The sequence below is a fragment of the Heteronotia binoei genome, chromosome 13, assembly GCF_032191835.1.
Source record: "Heteronotia binoei isolate CCM8104 ecotype False Entrance Well chromosome 13, APGP_CSIRO_Hbin_v1, whole genome shotgun sequence".
Lineage (NCBI taxonomy): Eukaryota > Metazoa > Chordata > Lepidosauria > Squamata > Gekkonidae > Heteronotia > Heteronotia binoei.
The window spans coordinates 43,653,160-43,669,084 of record NC_083235.1 but is presented as its reverse complement, the minus strand read 5'-3'; the positions used below and the strand labels follow the sequence as shown (position 1 = coordinate 43,669,084).

The 15,925-nt window shown below is 42.3% G+C and overlaps 1 protein-coding gene and 1 pseudogene across 4 annotated transcripts in view; both read right to left on the bottom strand.

Moving 5' to 3' along the window:
• Positions 1–15,925, bottom strand: part of SCN8A (sodium voltage-gated channel alpha subunit 8) — a 104,648-nt gene that overhangs the window by 40,090 nt on the left and 48,633 nt on the right. For all 4 annotated transcript variants that reach the window (XM_060252391.1, XM_060252393.1, XM_060252390.1 and 1 more), the window contains exons 11-19: positions 13,708–14,067; positions 10,333–10,468; positions 9,190–9,428; positions 8,400–8,573; positions 7,310–7,666; positions 4,946–5,416; positions 3,882–3,999; positions 3,034–3,188; positions 2,174–2,347 (exon numbers count right to left, since the gene is read on the bottom strand). In XM_060252391.1, coding sequence (XP_060108374.1) covers positions 2,174–2,347; positions 3,034–3,188; positions 3,882–3,999; positions 4,946–5,416; positions 7,310–7,666; positions 8,400–8,573; positions 9,190–9,428; positions 10,333–10,468; positions 13,708–14,067 — 2,184 coding nt within the window. The remainder of the gene's footprint in view (positions 1–2,173; positions 2,348–3,033; positions 3,189–3,881; positions 4,000–4,945; positions 5,417–7,309; positions 7,667–8,399; positions 8,574–9,189; positions 9,429–10,332; positions 10,469–13,707; positions 14,068–15,925) is intronic.
• Positions 1–15,925, bottom strand: part of LOC132581233 (N6-adenosine-methyltransferase TMT1A-like) — a 153,725-nt pseudogene that overhangs the window by 91,482 nt on the left and 46,318 nt on the right.

Genomic DNA, 15,925 nt, shown 5'->3' with positions numbered 1-15,925 from the left:
GCACTATTGGAATAGAATGCTTAAAGAAGGTATTTTCTGATAAGACCCAGTTTTACTTAATTTCATTTTAATTAAATATTTCAAAACATTTAAGCAGCTACTTGTGTAGGTTTACTAGATCATCTCATTTCTTTCCCTCCCACACCAGTATTATCCAGAAAACCCATTTGCTATCCACAATACCACCTCACAAAGAAAAGCAAATATTTTGCAAGTCATTCCTGTCTTCCTGGTCCTGCAGTACCATTTACTATTGTCAAAGAGAGCCTCACCATTTATTTTTAAAAATCAGTTTTAGCTTCCCTCAGTGCAAGAAAAAGACAATGAGGATTGGGTCCAGTTGAACTGGTGCAAAGATTATAGCTACCAAGAGGATTTCATCAAAATCTCCCTTGTTGTGAGCTATATCTAACAGGAAATTAGCTGGCTGCTCTGGAGATGGTGAAAGCAGCAAAACCAGCCTACTCATGTACAAGGCAGGAGTCTTTTCTTTCTCAGGAGACTGCTCAGGTATGTGACTTCTGTAAATTAACTGAAAGAAAAGGCCTCTTTCCAGCCAAAAAAACCCCAGTGTGGTATAAAAGAACTATACCCTGCAACGGGCAGTGGGTTGCAACCAGTGATGTGCTTGCACAAGGGTTGAAGAACTTCTCCATTTTCCGCTCCTCCAGCAGCCATTTCTGAGCCTGGGAATGCCAACTCCCATGGAGCCATTTCTGAGCCAGGGAATGCCAACTCCCATGGAGCCATTTCTGAGCCTGGGAATGCCAACTCCCAGGCAAACATCCTTAGTATGGAAAGGGGAGGGGTGAAATTGCTCCCTGCTCCTCTACCTGTCAGCCTTCTGCTCATGAATCACTGATCCAACCCAGTACATTCAGAGAAGGGTAACAAACCTCCAGGTGGTGCCTAGAGTTCTCCTGGGCTTACACAACTGATCTCCAGACTACAGAGATCAGTTTTCCTAGAGGAAATGGTAGCTTCCAAGGGCAAGCTTTATGGCATCACATCCCTGCTGAGCTCCTCCCTTCCTTCCACAAATTCTGCCTCCCCCAGGCTCTAATATTTGCAAATACTCACTACCTGACTCATTATGCCTTGAGTATTTGCAAATATAATAACTGGCCAGTTAAAAATTACTTGCAATAGAGAAGTTGTTTAAAGTGGTATCCTTCAGTCAGCCAAAATGTACATTCATGCCTTAGGTTCCATCACATGTGGGAAGTAAGACAATGGAAAAGACAGGGAATATCTCATAGTAGGCAGCAGCAGGAAGCAAATATTTCATGTGAGAAGTCCCTTTAGTGTCTCCCATCTCTCCTCAGCATAGTTAACATGTGGGTGGAGGCATACTGTTGAACATCTTAACAGTGATTGTTGTGAAAAAGGAAGGAGAGCAAACCCAATAAAGGAAAAGAATATTTGAATATGAACTCAACTTTACACCCAGCATCTAGGATGTTCTGTCTCACACTTTGAGAATCAGGTCTTAGGGCAACGGTGGTATAAACCACCGTCTTAGGGCAACGGTGGTATTTCAGCCATACTGAAATAGTCTGCATTTTGATTGAGACCGGTCTCCAGCTCTCAAGCCAGGGAGTGTAACAAGAGACCCAGCAATCCTCTGCCATTTTTACCGGGCTAATTTTTATTTGCACTCAAATTTGTTGAATTTTGCTTTTTATATTTGTTAAATTTTGTTTTCTATATTTTGCTTTTCTGAATAAGACTTGGGTGCTGATGACATTGACATAGTTTGTTCATTACAATATTCAACTGTGACTCTCTGAACCTTCTCGCAGATTATACAAGAATAGTGAACATGTCTAGCAGGAGCTAACAGAAGACAAAGTTGCATATGATGGAATGTTTTCTTTTGTTTACATCCCCCCACGTTCAGTCAGTGTTCTCAGACCTTAGAGGGAAAGCAGTCCTAAAAGCCCAAGGACAGAAACTCTCAAACCCCCTAATTTTTGCAGTATCATTTACTAATATAGAGAGCACATAATATTTCTTTGATAACTCCAGGATTAATCTATACCTAATTTAGAGCAACAAATTAGGACCACATATCATCTTGCTAGGACTTTTTCCATGAAGGCAATGTACTGACTGGTAAAAGCAAAAAAAAAAAAGGGGGGGCACAGAAGGAAACAAGAAAAAAGATACATACTGCTACAATGAGGAAATCCAGCCAGCACCAGGCATTAGTGAAGAACTTCACAAATCCATAGGCACACCATTTCAACAACATTTCAAGGATGAAGATGTAGGTGAAGACTTTGTCTGCATACTCCAAGCAAGTCCGTATGGTCTTTCTCTGTTCTATGTAAATATCCTCAAAGGCCTAAGGAGCAACACAGTAATGATCATGACTGCACTCTAGACTAGGCAGTAAATTCAAATAAACAGGAGTTCTCACATTGCCTGGTCCTGGCACTAAGCTTGTGGGTTTTGCAAAGTTTCAGAGAATTTTTTTTCCTTTGCTGGAGGGATTCTGGTAAATACCAGCTGCATCTCATGATAGATCACTGAAAGGAACTCCAGATGCTGCCCTTGTGTGCCAATTGAGAGAAAAGGGGATGTGGTGCCTTTATGGAGGATGTCAGGAAGCAATGAAAGAGACATCAAGATGCTGCAAGTGCACAACTACTTCTGAAGAACAGAACCATCAAGTTCTGTTTGCCCACACCAGGTACTACCGTCTTCTCAACAGCTGTCCACGTCTGATGCTACAGCTTTCCTCATGAAACCTTCTAGTAAAGGCACTACATCCCCTTTGTCCTTCAGTGGTGGTAGATCAAGTCCTCCTAGTGACCCACCACATTATGTGCTGCTGGTCAATACTCAAAAATCATTACTAGAACTGACTTGCTTGACTCTACTTCCATTTCCTGTATCACATATCTGAGAGACACTGTGAACTTTCCAAGGGATTCTTGGCCTCAGTTGTGAATTGGAGGCTACCAGTAATGAAACCCCAACCCCCATGTCTTCTCAGACGAGTCCCCAGGAAACTGTAACTCAGCTCACCAGAGCTCCGCTGCTTAGCAAGATCATGAAGATAATGAATGTCTCAAACCAGTTGTGCTCCACAATTAAAAAGCAAGTCTTCCGTAAATTCCACCAAGACTTTCCCTTTCCTTCTTCAATGTTGACATCACAGCACTTAAACCGTTGCACACAGCCTGCAAACATAAGTTAACATAACCTTTTTTGAGATTTAAAGTTTTATTAGTTTTGCTATAAAGACAAAGCCCCCCTTTGTTCTAAAGCTTTTAATTCCAAAACATCACAAATAAACACTATGGCTGTACAAAACTTTTTTTTAATTGGGCAGTTCTTTACTGGAGCTAGACAAAGGAATCTAGTGGCACCTTAAGGTCAAACTAAGTTACTGTAACACAGGTAAGTTACAGACTTAGGACACTAAGATGGCCTGTAGAGTCTTACTCTGCTGGGCTGTAAACCCCTATAGGTCCACCACATTCTGCTGCTCCTTGGAGAAACCTCCTTGCACAGAAAACAAAGGCAGAACACTTCTCTCTCTCTTTGCATTATATGTTGAAAGGAGCCCCAGGACAGTGAGGCAAGGTTACTCATAGGGGATAAAGAGTCATTTTGAACATAAGCAGGTTGAGAAGCTCTGCCTTGTCTTCTCTCTCTTTCTCCTGGTGAGGTCATAATTCTAACTTTTCCTTTTCCTGTCACATGACTCTGCTACATAACTTCCTGTCATGTTTTTGCTGTTTAGTGGGTACCATGCTGCAGTTTGGGGGTTAAAGGTGGGTCCCAGCCAGGTCTAGAAAGACTGAAGACTACTCCCCTAAGCTGACTTCAGATTTTAAAAGCTCCCTTCCTCACAGTGCAGTCAAGATCACCTTCTGTGAAGCATGCATCAGGATCCAGATATTCTTCTGGGGCTTCTACAGGAACTTCTTCTGCTTCTGGCTTTATATCAATGGTGCTGCCCTCTGATGAGCTGGTATCATCTAATTTCTTGAACAATAAGGACCACCAGTCACAAACAGAGATATAATAAGCCAAGTGAAACAAAGAATGGCAACTTCTCAATAACAACTACAATAACATTTCTCTAAATTGTTTAATCTGAATAATGTTGTGGGGGGATATCAAGAAAATGAAATGATATTCTATTTCTTCCTTTAAATGTGAAGAAATGTTTGTGAACAAGTATCAGCATGGTGCCATTCATGTGTTACTTAGGAAGTCTGTCAATAAGAACTATAACATTTCCCACCACAATATTAACTTCTGATTTTATTGCAAGCACAAGCATAGCAACACTTCGTGTGAGTTAATAACAGTTTTCATAAATAAGCAAGACAAGCTGAATGATGCTTTTAAAGAATGCTAGGAGTTGTGGTAAGGGATATCTTTACTTTTCAGTGCTAGAATGGATCCCATCTACATTTTGCTGATTCCCTACTGCTACAAGAGACCTCCCATCCCCCAGGAGTAGCATTTTGGGCTGCAGCAGGATGGGGTAGGGGCAAGGCTCTCTTTAACAGGCAGGAATCTTTCTGTCTGTAATAATTTTAGGAGGGATCCAAGCCTATGTGATTATTTCACAGAAGCACCTGTAAATCTGGTCAGCCCAGGACCAAACTAGATGATACCAAAAGACCTATGAATGGATTTTCCCAGTGTTTTTAAAAGAGAAATATCAGCTGCCCAAGCCTGAAGCAGGAGAGCAGTTGAACCTTCTCACATCCATGGTTTTATTAATTAAAACCAATTTTCAAAGGGGCTTTCTTCTGTGTCATCTAAGCTTGAATCTTGCCAACATAATTTCTGTATTAAGATCTGCTATCTGCAAGGCTTAGCTGCTCTGGCCATCTGTGCTTCTCTTGTAATGCATGTCTACCTAAAGTCATGACATGGGAATGTGGTTTATGAATAAATGTGACACAGGGATGAGTACCTCTTTGCTGCCATCAGGGTCCGTGTCACTGCTGAAATCTTCCGTATTGAGGTTCTCAAAGTCAGACTCACCCACAGCTATGGGGACTCGTACAGTGAGGTTGGGGTTGTTGATGAAAGACATGTGGTCTTCATCAATAATGTACTTTTCCACACTGCTGCCAATGCCACTGGTGGTTCCATTGCCATTTTTCTGGTAATCGATCTCCCGGTTGATGTCAGCCCCTGTGTGGTTGGCAATGCAGTTCATCTTCTTGTCATACAACTCGTCCAAGGGCTTGACTTCATCTGCCTCCCTCTGCTTAAAGTGGGTCTGCACAAAATCATGCAGTTTGATCTTCGCCCAGGCAATGCCCTTCTTGATTCGGATGACAGAGATCTGCAAATTGTTCATCTCACCATCATCATCAGTTGCGGCTAGATTGTCTGCACTGAAGGAGCTCAGCAGCAAGGCCAAGAAGAGGTTCAGCACCTGAAAGAGGAGGAAAGGCTTAACAATGCAATGCTTAACAATGCCTAATTTTGCTCAGAGAACTGGCATTACCTTACTCAAAGAAACCTTGTGTGTTGAGAAAGCAAAGGGGCACCCTTGAAAAGATAGACAGGTTTTTAAAAGAACCTGGGTTTTAGTCTTTTACAGAAAGATCTATTTTTTATTTTACTTCATTTATATCCTGCCTTTCTTCCCAACGTAAGCACCCAAAGCAGATTACATCCTCCTCCTCTATTATAGCCTTAAAAAAGCCCTGTGAGGTAATGCTGTCATCTGGCCCCACCTCTAATTTGTCACTTTTTGTAATGGAGAAATTTGATCAGACATCCCATCTTTAACCCGTGGAGGACCAATCATACAGCAGTCACAGAGTGGGAACTTTTATTTATTATTTGTCCTTTGAGCATGTGCATAAGTGCTCATGGGAAGTATCACTTCAAACTCCTGGCAGCTGGTGGCCAATGGGATTGCAGGCGGATTGCAGGAAGAGGCTGCTGAGATATTTAGTGCAGCTGCAAGGCAGCTGCTTTTTAAACTGTTTTTTTTTAATTAAATGTTTTAGAAGTTTCAAAGCTGGGGAGAGAGAATAGAGAAGCCTCATCTGGTGTCCTGTGTGCTCCACTCCGAAGAGTTTCAGAGCAGCTCACAATCTCCTTTACCTTCCTCCCCCACAACAGACACCCTGTGAGGTGGGCGGGGCTGGAGAGGGCTCTCACAGCAGCTGCCTTTCAAGGACAACCTCTGCCAGAGCTATGGCTGACCCAAGGCCATGCTAGCAGGTGCAAGTGGAGGAGTGGGAAATCAAACCCGGTTCTCCCAGATAAGAATCCGCACACTTAACCACTACACCAAACTGGCTCTCCAAAAGCTTGGAGTGAAGCTGGAGTCATTATTTTCAGACTACCTCCTTCCCTCTCCGAAAAAAAACCCCTCATCTTCTCAGCAGCTGAAACTCATAGACATCTTTCTTTGGGAGGTTTTAAAAAGAGAAACACATGGAGTGAAGATCTGCTTAAGCGTACACTACTAAATGAATTTTTTAAAGGTGCTGTTGCAAATGTGCTCTCTAGCTTCCCAAATGGCTTGATTTCACAACAGAAAGTTCAGACATCAGGAATTGCATGGTGAGAACAGTTCAATCTGTAAAGGTCTGGTGTCAGGAAAGTCAGCTGTGAGTACAGGCCACCCATGATGTCAAATTGGGAGGCAGGTGCCACTGTCTAAACGATAATTTTTAATTCATAAGGGAGAGGCAACAAAATCACATCAAGTAGCCTGTCTGATCACAGCCTAAGTTATACTGAGTGTGTGTAACTGGCTCAAAGTCACTCAGCAATCTTCCATGGCAGAGTGAGGATTTGAACCTGATTCTCACAGAGCCTAGTCTGACAGTAACCTCTACACCACACTAGCTCACTAGCGATCAAAGTTGCAGGGGATTCAGCAAGGGAGATCTGTTACCTTTCTGCTCTGCTTGTGGGCTTCCTGGAGGCATCTAAGCTTCCAGGAAATGCAGGGCCAGACCTCCCACTAGGCGACTTAGGCAATCACCTAGGATGCCCATAGGATAGCATTGGTTATCAGTGCAGGGTGTGTGTGTGTAAGTAGTTAGCCTTGCCTTTGGTGCCAAACAGTCTAGGTCCAGCCCTGGGGAAATGGATGTTGGACTAGATGGAACCAGCAGTTTTGTTCTTACAGTCTCAGACATGACATTGCATTGGTACTGCAGTCATTATATCACATTCCAGCTGCTAATTTACTGGTGAAGGAATACTTAGGATTGGGTTTCAAAGCAAGCAAAGAATATTAGTTCTTATTCACTGCAGTTCAAGAGAGTCATTCAAAAAAACAACAACAAGCAAGTATACTAACCACCAAATTTCCAATGACCATCACCATCATGAAAACAATAAGGCACATTGCCTGTCCTGCCACTTCCATACAGTCCCACATGGTTTCAATCCATTCCCCACACAGTACACGGAAGACAATAAGAAAAGAGTGGAAGAAGTCGTTCATGTGCCATCGTGGGAGCTCGCAGTCAGGGTTGATCTTGCAGACACACTCCTTGTAGCTCTTGCCAAAAAGCTGCATCCCAACCACAGCAAAGATGAAAACGATGATAGCCAGCACCAAGGTCAGGTTACCCAAGGCACCCACTGAATTACCAATGATTTTGATCAACATGTTCAGAGTTGGCCAGGATTTTGCCAGCTTGAAGACCCTCAACTAGAAGATGATTGGGGGTGGGGGTGGGGAGAGAGAGAGAGAATGTATATGTGATTAAAAAATAAAAACAGAAGGAGAAACCCAGTGACACTTCAAATGAGACCGTTTTTCAGATATATTAACAGATGACCCACAAGCCAAGAACTAAACAGGGGAACTATATCAGCAGAATTCCAGATGAGTAGCCATACAAATGTATTTATTCATTTTAAAATGTTCATCCCACTTTGCTCCTCCACAGCAGGACTCAAAGTGACCTACAAATCTAAAAATGCAAACAAAATCTAACAAAAATTCTCCTTCCACCTACACAATGACTGTTGTGCGTGAGAAATGTTCCATGAGGTCCAACCAATTATGAGAAAGTATATGCAACCCCTAATTACCGCCTTGCTTATGTTTCCAAAAGAATCATTCCCCCATTCTAGTACTGATAACATTCAACAAATGATAAGCACTCAAATATTCACTTGAAACATCTGACCAGAATCCAGCAGATCTTACGCTTTCAGTTAACACTTAAGCTAGGAAAATTGAATTATGAGGATGATAGGACTGATATGTCAACAATTCACTCTTCAATCAGCATGTAGTTATTCTCCCTCCCTGCTGCCAACCCTGGAAATTGATGATAAGTTCTATTGACAGGTAGATATATTCCCAGTAAACTTACATAAGAGATTTTATACTAGCTGCAAGAAAGGAAACTTTAGAATAAGAAAATAAGAAATACCAATCTGAAAGATCGCAGCACAGAAAGCCCTTCTACATCTGCTAGCATCAGTTCCAGTAAGCTCAGAGACACAATAAATCCATCAAAAATGTTCCATCCTTCTTGAAAATAATAGTAAGGGTCCATTGCAATGAGCTTCAGGAACATTTCTGCTGTGAATATTCCAGTGAAAACCTGGTGAGAAAAAAGGGAACTGAATGTACAAAGCTCCCCTTTAATATGGGAGTACAGATTATTCACCATTAAAAGAGGAAAAGGGGGGAAATGTGTATGCCACATTGCATCAGCACTTTAGACAAATAGACAGTATTCTAATAGTGATTGGCCTGTTGTTACATAGTTTTAACATTTCACTGAATTATCAAACACATTCCTTTCTCAGTGCTTCAAGACTGACAGTAGCACCACCTAAGGCCTCACAAAAATCCATCTACAGACTGCATCAGCCATCTTTCCCTAGTATTCATAAGTAGTTGGGGAAGAACATAAATTACCTTTTCATTAGAGTGAAGAAAGCAGTTGAAAATTATCCAGTGTATCATTAATCAGTTAAGAACATAAGAGCCGTGTTAGATCAGACCAATGGCCCATCTAGTCTAGCATCCTATCTCACACAGTGGCCAACCAGTTCCTCTGGAGGGCCAACAACACAGCATAGAGGCTGAGACCTTCCCCTGATGTTGTCTCCTGGCTCTGGGATTCAGAGGCTTAGTGCCTTTGAACATTGCAGTTTGGAGAAATGTTCTCTTTTCCATCCTCACTAGGAATCTTTCACATAAACACTACTTACCAGGTTTCCTACAGACAAGACATGTTCAAATTGTGGGGTCATGGGATGGTGTTCCATTGCCATGAACAGAGTATTCAAAACAATACAGATGGTAATGGCTAAATCCACAAAAGGATCCATGACAATCAAATTAACAATCTCTTTTAACTTCACCCAGTATGGGTGGCATTCCCAGATGAGGAAAGTGTTGGCAAATTTGTACCAGCAAGGAGGACATTTTCGCTGAGATTCTTCGAGCTCTGCAACAGGATAAAAAGGAGGCATCATTGATGTATCTGTTAAAAGCCAGAAAAGACTGCAAATTTAATGCCATATTGAAGTCATACTTAATTTGTTGGCCAGAATTTAAGGTGTGTAGGCTATTCTTGTTTTAGAACTGGTCACATTTTACAAATAAACAGAATTAAAACATCTATCAGAAAAGTAATCATGGGCATGGGAGAAAAATGGATGCATGCTTGATTAATCTAAAAAGCCAATATTTTGATGGAATATAAAGAAACTGTATACCTTACCTTGTTGAAATTATAATGAGTAAATGTTAAATCTACCTTTTACACTTTTAGCATGCTGTTCCTCCAAGTAGCTCAGAGGTGTGCACTCTTTCATTTTATCCCCATTCAAAGAAACACTGAGATCTAAATCCACAATTTGGATCAAGGCCATTCAAAGAAACACTGAAATCTGAATCCACCAGTCCTAATCCATTTTCTATCCACTATACCACACTAATTCTGAGGTCACACATGAATGAATTGGATGTAGAATGGGCTATAATGACATCTTTTGATTTCCCTATTTCATATGTGTTTAGTTTGCAGAAATTATTCAAATTGCAGAATTTTCATCTCTCAGTGCAAAATAATAGATTTTTTAATGCACGGTATTTACATGGTAATATTTAGAGATCCACAAACCACATTCTCAGGCTATCTCAAAGGGCACTGCTGCAGCTGTGCTTTTGTTTTCAAAGTTCTCTAGACAACCTCATGATTTAGAAACTTTGTTTTTTTTAACAAAATGCATAATAAAAAAAAGAGAATACTGGCTTCCGTATTCAATACTGGCTTCAGTAGTCAATATTCAATTCAATATTTGTGCTACTAACAACAGTAACCCACAAAAACTAAAGTTCACACATACCTTCTACAAGAGTATTTGTTATAACTGTCATTATACTGTTGGTTCGGTCCTTCCTTCCATATGATGCATTCAGCTGGTCCATTGATACTAAGAGGGACCCAGTAGGTTTCTTTTTAATTTCCACTTCAGTGGTTCCCTGAAAAATCCATAACATCCTTTAAGCATAACCTCTTTACTGTCTATGGAGTGAAATGTGATAGGCTTTTAGCTGCAAAACAAAGGCAGGGTTTTTTTTTTTGGTTTTCTTTTGCTGGCCTCTGTTTAGTCTTTATAATATGGCAGACAGTGTTATTCCTGACTTAACCCTACTAACCAAAGTACAGAAGGATTTTGATCAAAATAGTATATTTAGGCTTGCCAATCCCCAGGTCCCAGTGGGGATTCTCCCACTTTTCCAGGCTTCTTCCCACTCACAGTCAGCTGGTTGGTGGGGGGAAGCCCCGCCCCCACAGCCACAATGTGCCTTTCCACCTCTGGAGGCTTCAGACGCCACTTGGAGAGGCTTCCTCTTGGGATGGTGCGTCAGTGTCTTTAAGGCTGAATGGGGGTGAGGGGAGTAAGCAAAACAACATGGCTGCTCCCAGTGGCTGTGAAAGCAGCCCAGACCCTCCATTGGTTGTGCAATCTGGTTGCTCTGTGTTACTTTGAAGAAGTTGGAAGTTCAGCAACTCGTGGGTAGAGATTCCAATCCCCAGGTGGGAGCAGGCCCTCCCCTGCTTCAGAGTCATCAGAAACGGAGGGTGGGGAGGGAAATGTCTGCTGGGCATTTCATTATTCCCTATGGAGATCAATTCCCATAGGATATAATGGAGAATTGATCTGGGAGTATCTGGGGCTCTGGAGGGGCTGTTTTTTGAGGTAGAGCCACCAAATTTTCAGCATAGCATCTGATGTCTCTCCTTAAAATGCTCTCCAAGTTTCAAAACGATTGGACCAGGGGGTCTAATTCTGTGAGCCCCAAAAGAAGGTGCCCCTATCCTTCATTATTTCTAATGTAGGGAAGGCATTTAAACAGTGTGCGGTTCCTTTAAATGGGATGGCCAGAACTCCCTTTGGAGTTCAATTGTGCGAGCACAAGATGTCTGCATACAGTTTCTCATTTTCTGTGGAGTCCTATGGTATTTCTGGGGTGGGGGGTTGGAAGGGGTGAGCTCTTTAATGGATATATGCATTTTGTTAGTTCGTTTTTTGAACCTGAGATCCAAGTATTTATTTATTTTCTTCGAATTTTATCCCACCCTCCCCATGACTAGGCTCAGGGTGGGTTACAAGTCACACAGTAACAGTAAAATTCAGTTAAACAAAGTCACATTACTATTAACATGACAAACAACAATCAGAGTAGGTTGTCTTACAGTGATGCTCAGATTGGGCTGATCAAAGGTCAGCATTACCAGCTGGGGAGGTAAAGATGGATTTGGATGTCTGCTGCCTCATCTGAAAGCCTGGTGGAAAAGCTCCATTTTGCAGGCCCTGCAGAATTCTTAATAAATATTGACATATTTGGCCATGTTGCGAATCAGAGATATTGCTATGACTTTTCTATTCATTAAGGCTTTTAATGAATTGTAGACTTCAGGCATTTTTAGGAGGGTTTATATTGGGGTTTTATTGTATTTTTAAATATTTGAAAATGTCAGCAGCTGTGAGAAAAGTGTGGCATAAATAGTTTAGTAGATAAATGTTTAATTTTTGGGGGGTGGTTGTAAGTAACAGAGAATGTGTCCCCTTCCATGAAAGACAGAATTTATCTCTTTCTTTGCCAAGGGAAGCAGGAATATGTGGAATTAGAAATGGATGATTACTACAGCGTCAGGGAAAGTATATTATTTACTTCACTTATACCCTGCCTGGCTTTGCAATGTGGATCCAAAGCAGCTTACATTATTTTCATCTCCTCCATTTTATTCTCACACAACACTGTGAGGTCAATTAACTGCAAGAGAATGGTGGGCCCAAGGTCACCCAGCAAGCTTCCAGGACAGAGCAGAAATTTGAACCTGGGTCTTTAACCACTATACTATATGTTGGCTGCTTTGGGCTTCAACATATAGGTACTGCTCTCAGAATAGCTGCATAGTTTATGTGTTCCCTCCAGTGTGATAGAGATTTGCTGGATATTTGAACTGTTTAGCAAGTATAGCTGCTGTTGCAAAGTCACACAATACAGAAACATACCTTCAGTTGTCTTTCATGCATGCATCATGCTAAAGTCTGTGATATTTCCATGCTGTTAGAGAACTGAATTCTGAAAGTATATTGACATGCTAACTAGAGAAAGTGGTAATAGTTGAAGCTGAAAAATAGCTAGGAAGGAATTTAAAACATTCTTAAAGAGGGAAAAGGACAGGGCAAGGGAGTTTCAATTAGCTTGCGAGAATTAAGACAGGTAGGTGTTTTAAAAAAAGCTTGGAAATTACAGACAGAGAAAATAGGCTTTTCTTGTGCACTTTAGCCAAATTCAAAGATGATATTCCTATATATCTTAGCTCAAGAACAATATAGTTATATCTCAGTGGTGCAAGTATATTTAGGGTTGTGTGAGAATAAAATGGAGGGTTGTTTAGCCCACCTTTGTTTTAGTACCTGGTGTCATTCTCACTAATGTAGTAAACGTGTCTGGACTGTGTCACTTCAGATTGCAGGTAAGGGCTGACATAAATGAATATTCCTCTTTTTGAGGGAGGACCTCTTCGCCAACAAAATAAAACAGTAGGAGTAGAATAGGCTAGAAGCCTTCTTCCAGAGATCCAGTTTTCTATGTAGAGGCATTTTTTCAATCTACTGAGCCCCTACCTGAACTCTGATGGTGTAGAGTTCAGAGACAAGTGTATGATCTCACTGAGAACAAGCATCCTTTCTCACAGTCTTGAAAAATCTTTAATATCTAATTTCTTTACAGAGTTTAATTTTTTACTTGTGTATTCTAGAACTTCCAGATTTATCTCCTTGCTAAAACATGTACTGGAACTTCTAAAAAATAGGTAAAATAATAATCTGCCAAGAAAGATTTATAAAACAGGTGATTCTCAAAATAATTTGAACATCTTCTGGAATTGATTTAATAAGCAATTCTTTCTTCTCCCTTAATTATTATCATTCCAAGCCATTTTTTTTCCTTTGAAGCCAGAAGGGGGTAGTGTGTGAGTAGGTTAATCCAAGAAACAAGAGAAAGTGAAGAAGATTAAAAGCAGAGGAGTTTGGGAGAAGGGTTCAGATTGTAACATTTGTGGCTAGACCAACCAACTTTCATTCCATCAGGGATCCATTTGGCGGCATACAGGAAAGCAGAGAGAAGGACAGACCGCCATGCCTAGACTATCTACTCATTGACTTCCTTACGCTGTCATCAGTAGCTGCCTTATCTATTTTCACCTCAGGCAGAAGCCGTCCGCTGGGTATGTTGGAGGTTGGGCCACCAATCAGGGAGACCACGCCATTGCAGTCCACGGTGCTGTTCCGCTTCACATTCCGACGGATGCTGGGAAAGATACGGGATGATCTGCTTCCCTGGCTGTAACCACTGTAACCACTGTAGCTGCTTTTCCTCTCATGGCCCCGAATAGGGATGAAGAGGGAATCCCTCCTGCCTTCGCTCTCCTCCACAGTGCTGTGTTCATCATCGGCAAATTCATTTTCTGAACCTGGGTCACGGAAGCCTCTCTTGAAGCTGAAAATGCTGCTTTTGCTATTATGTCGGGAGAGGTAGGGAGATCCTGGAATGCTCAGCAATGACTGGAAGAGAACACAAGCAAGGAGATGGAATAAGAAGGGCACAACAAAAAACCTTTATGTTGAAAAAGAAATAAATGGATGTTTTGTGTAAGTGAGCAAGTCTGAAGAGAGGCTTGAGATTCCCCGTGAAATCACACATCTACAGCCAGGGACTGGCGCTTTATTTCCACTCAGTATGTGAAATGCACCTTGAACTCACCCCACCTTTCACTGCTTCTCCATCTCATTATAATCCTAAAAAGAGTTACCCTCTTCTAAATCCATTGAATTTGATGGGTTTAGAAAGGTGGACTTCTGTTTAGGATTGCAGTGTAAACATCCCTTGCCTATACTTTCTTGTTCATTGTCCCTTCCAACTCTATGATCCCCTTTCCTCAGTTCCTATCTTGCCTTTATTTTCCATGTTTAATTTTCCATAGCTCTATTATATACATTTGTAACACTTTGTCTCTGAGCTGCTTAACTCTTAAGTTCCTTGCCTCCTGTCTTCCCAGTCTTTTTGATGAAGTGTGCATGCACACAAAAGCTTATACCCAGAATTAAACTTTGTTGATCTTAAAGATGCCGCTGGGCTCAAACTTTGTTCTCTTAGTTTGCCACATAAGTCTACTTTTGTCCCTAGGCTTAGTAATTTCCCATTCTTTCCATCCAGCTGCTGTTCCTATTACATTCATTTTTTTTTTCATTAATTTCAACAGGTAATCACATTTTTATATTCAGTGTTGTACTCTCAAGATGAAGAGGAACAGAAGTGTGGGTACATGAGGGCCGATTGTGTCAAAATAACCAAATACCATTCCTGCCTGCCAGAACTTGCTTGCTTTTCAGCGCTCAAATGTAAACAAAGATGCATAGGTGATAGCTGCCTAACTGAGAACTTTGTATTGAAATGGGCTGAAATGGGCGTGGCGGTGCTGATATTGTTAGATCTGTCGGCCGCATTTGATACGGTTGATCATCAGTTACTGGCCCGCCGGCTCGCCGACACGGGGATTGGGGGATTGGCCTTACAGTGGCTTTCCTCCTTCCTCGAAGGACGGGGACAAAGGGTGGCCATTGGGGGGGAACGGTCCCGGAGGCACCCACTAGTATGTGGGTTCCCACAAGGGGCAGTTCTCTCCCCGATGTTATTTAACATCTATATGCGCCCCCTTGCCCAGATTGCCCGGAGGTTTGGACTTGGGTGCCATCAATATGCTGATGAAACCCAACTCTATCTGCTAATGGATGGCCGGCCTGGCTCCGTCCCAGAAAGCCTGGACCTAGCATTGCAAGCCATGGCAGGCTGGCTTAGACTGAGTGGGCTGAAGTTGAATCCAACGAAGACAGAGGTCCTGTGCTTGGGTCGCGGTGCCTTGGGAGGGGAAATCCCCTTGCCAGTCCTTGACGGTGTGCAGCTTAAAGCGGCACACAGGGTCAAGAGCCTGGGGGTTCTTCTGGAGCCTTCATTATCAATGGAGGCACAGATAGCAGCCGCTGCCAAGTCCGCGTTCTTTCATCTTCGTCGGGCGAAGCAGTTGGCCCCCTTCCTAGAGCGCCGTGACCTAGCAACAGTGATCCATGCTACGGTCACCTCGAGACTGGACTACTGCAACGCCCTCTACATGGGGCTGCCCTTGTGCCGAATTCGGCGGCTGCAGCTGGTGCAGAACGCGGCGGCTAGGCTGTTGCTGGGGCTCCCAAGGTGGGAGCACATACAGCCGGGGCTGCGCGGACTGCACTGGTTGCCAGTGGCATACCGAGTTCGCTACAAGGTGCTGGTTATTACCTTTAAAGCCCTATATGGCCGAGGACCTACCTACCTAAGGGACCGTCTCTCCCCATATGAGCCCCAGAGGGCACTGAGGTCATCTGGGAA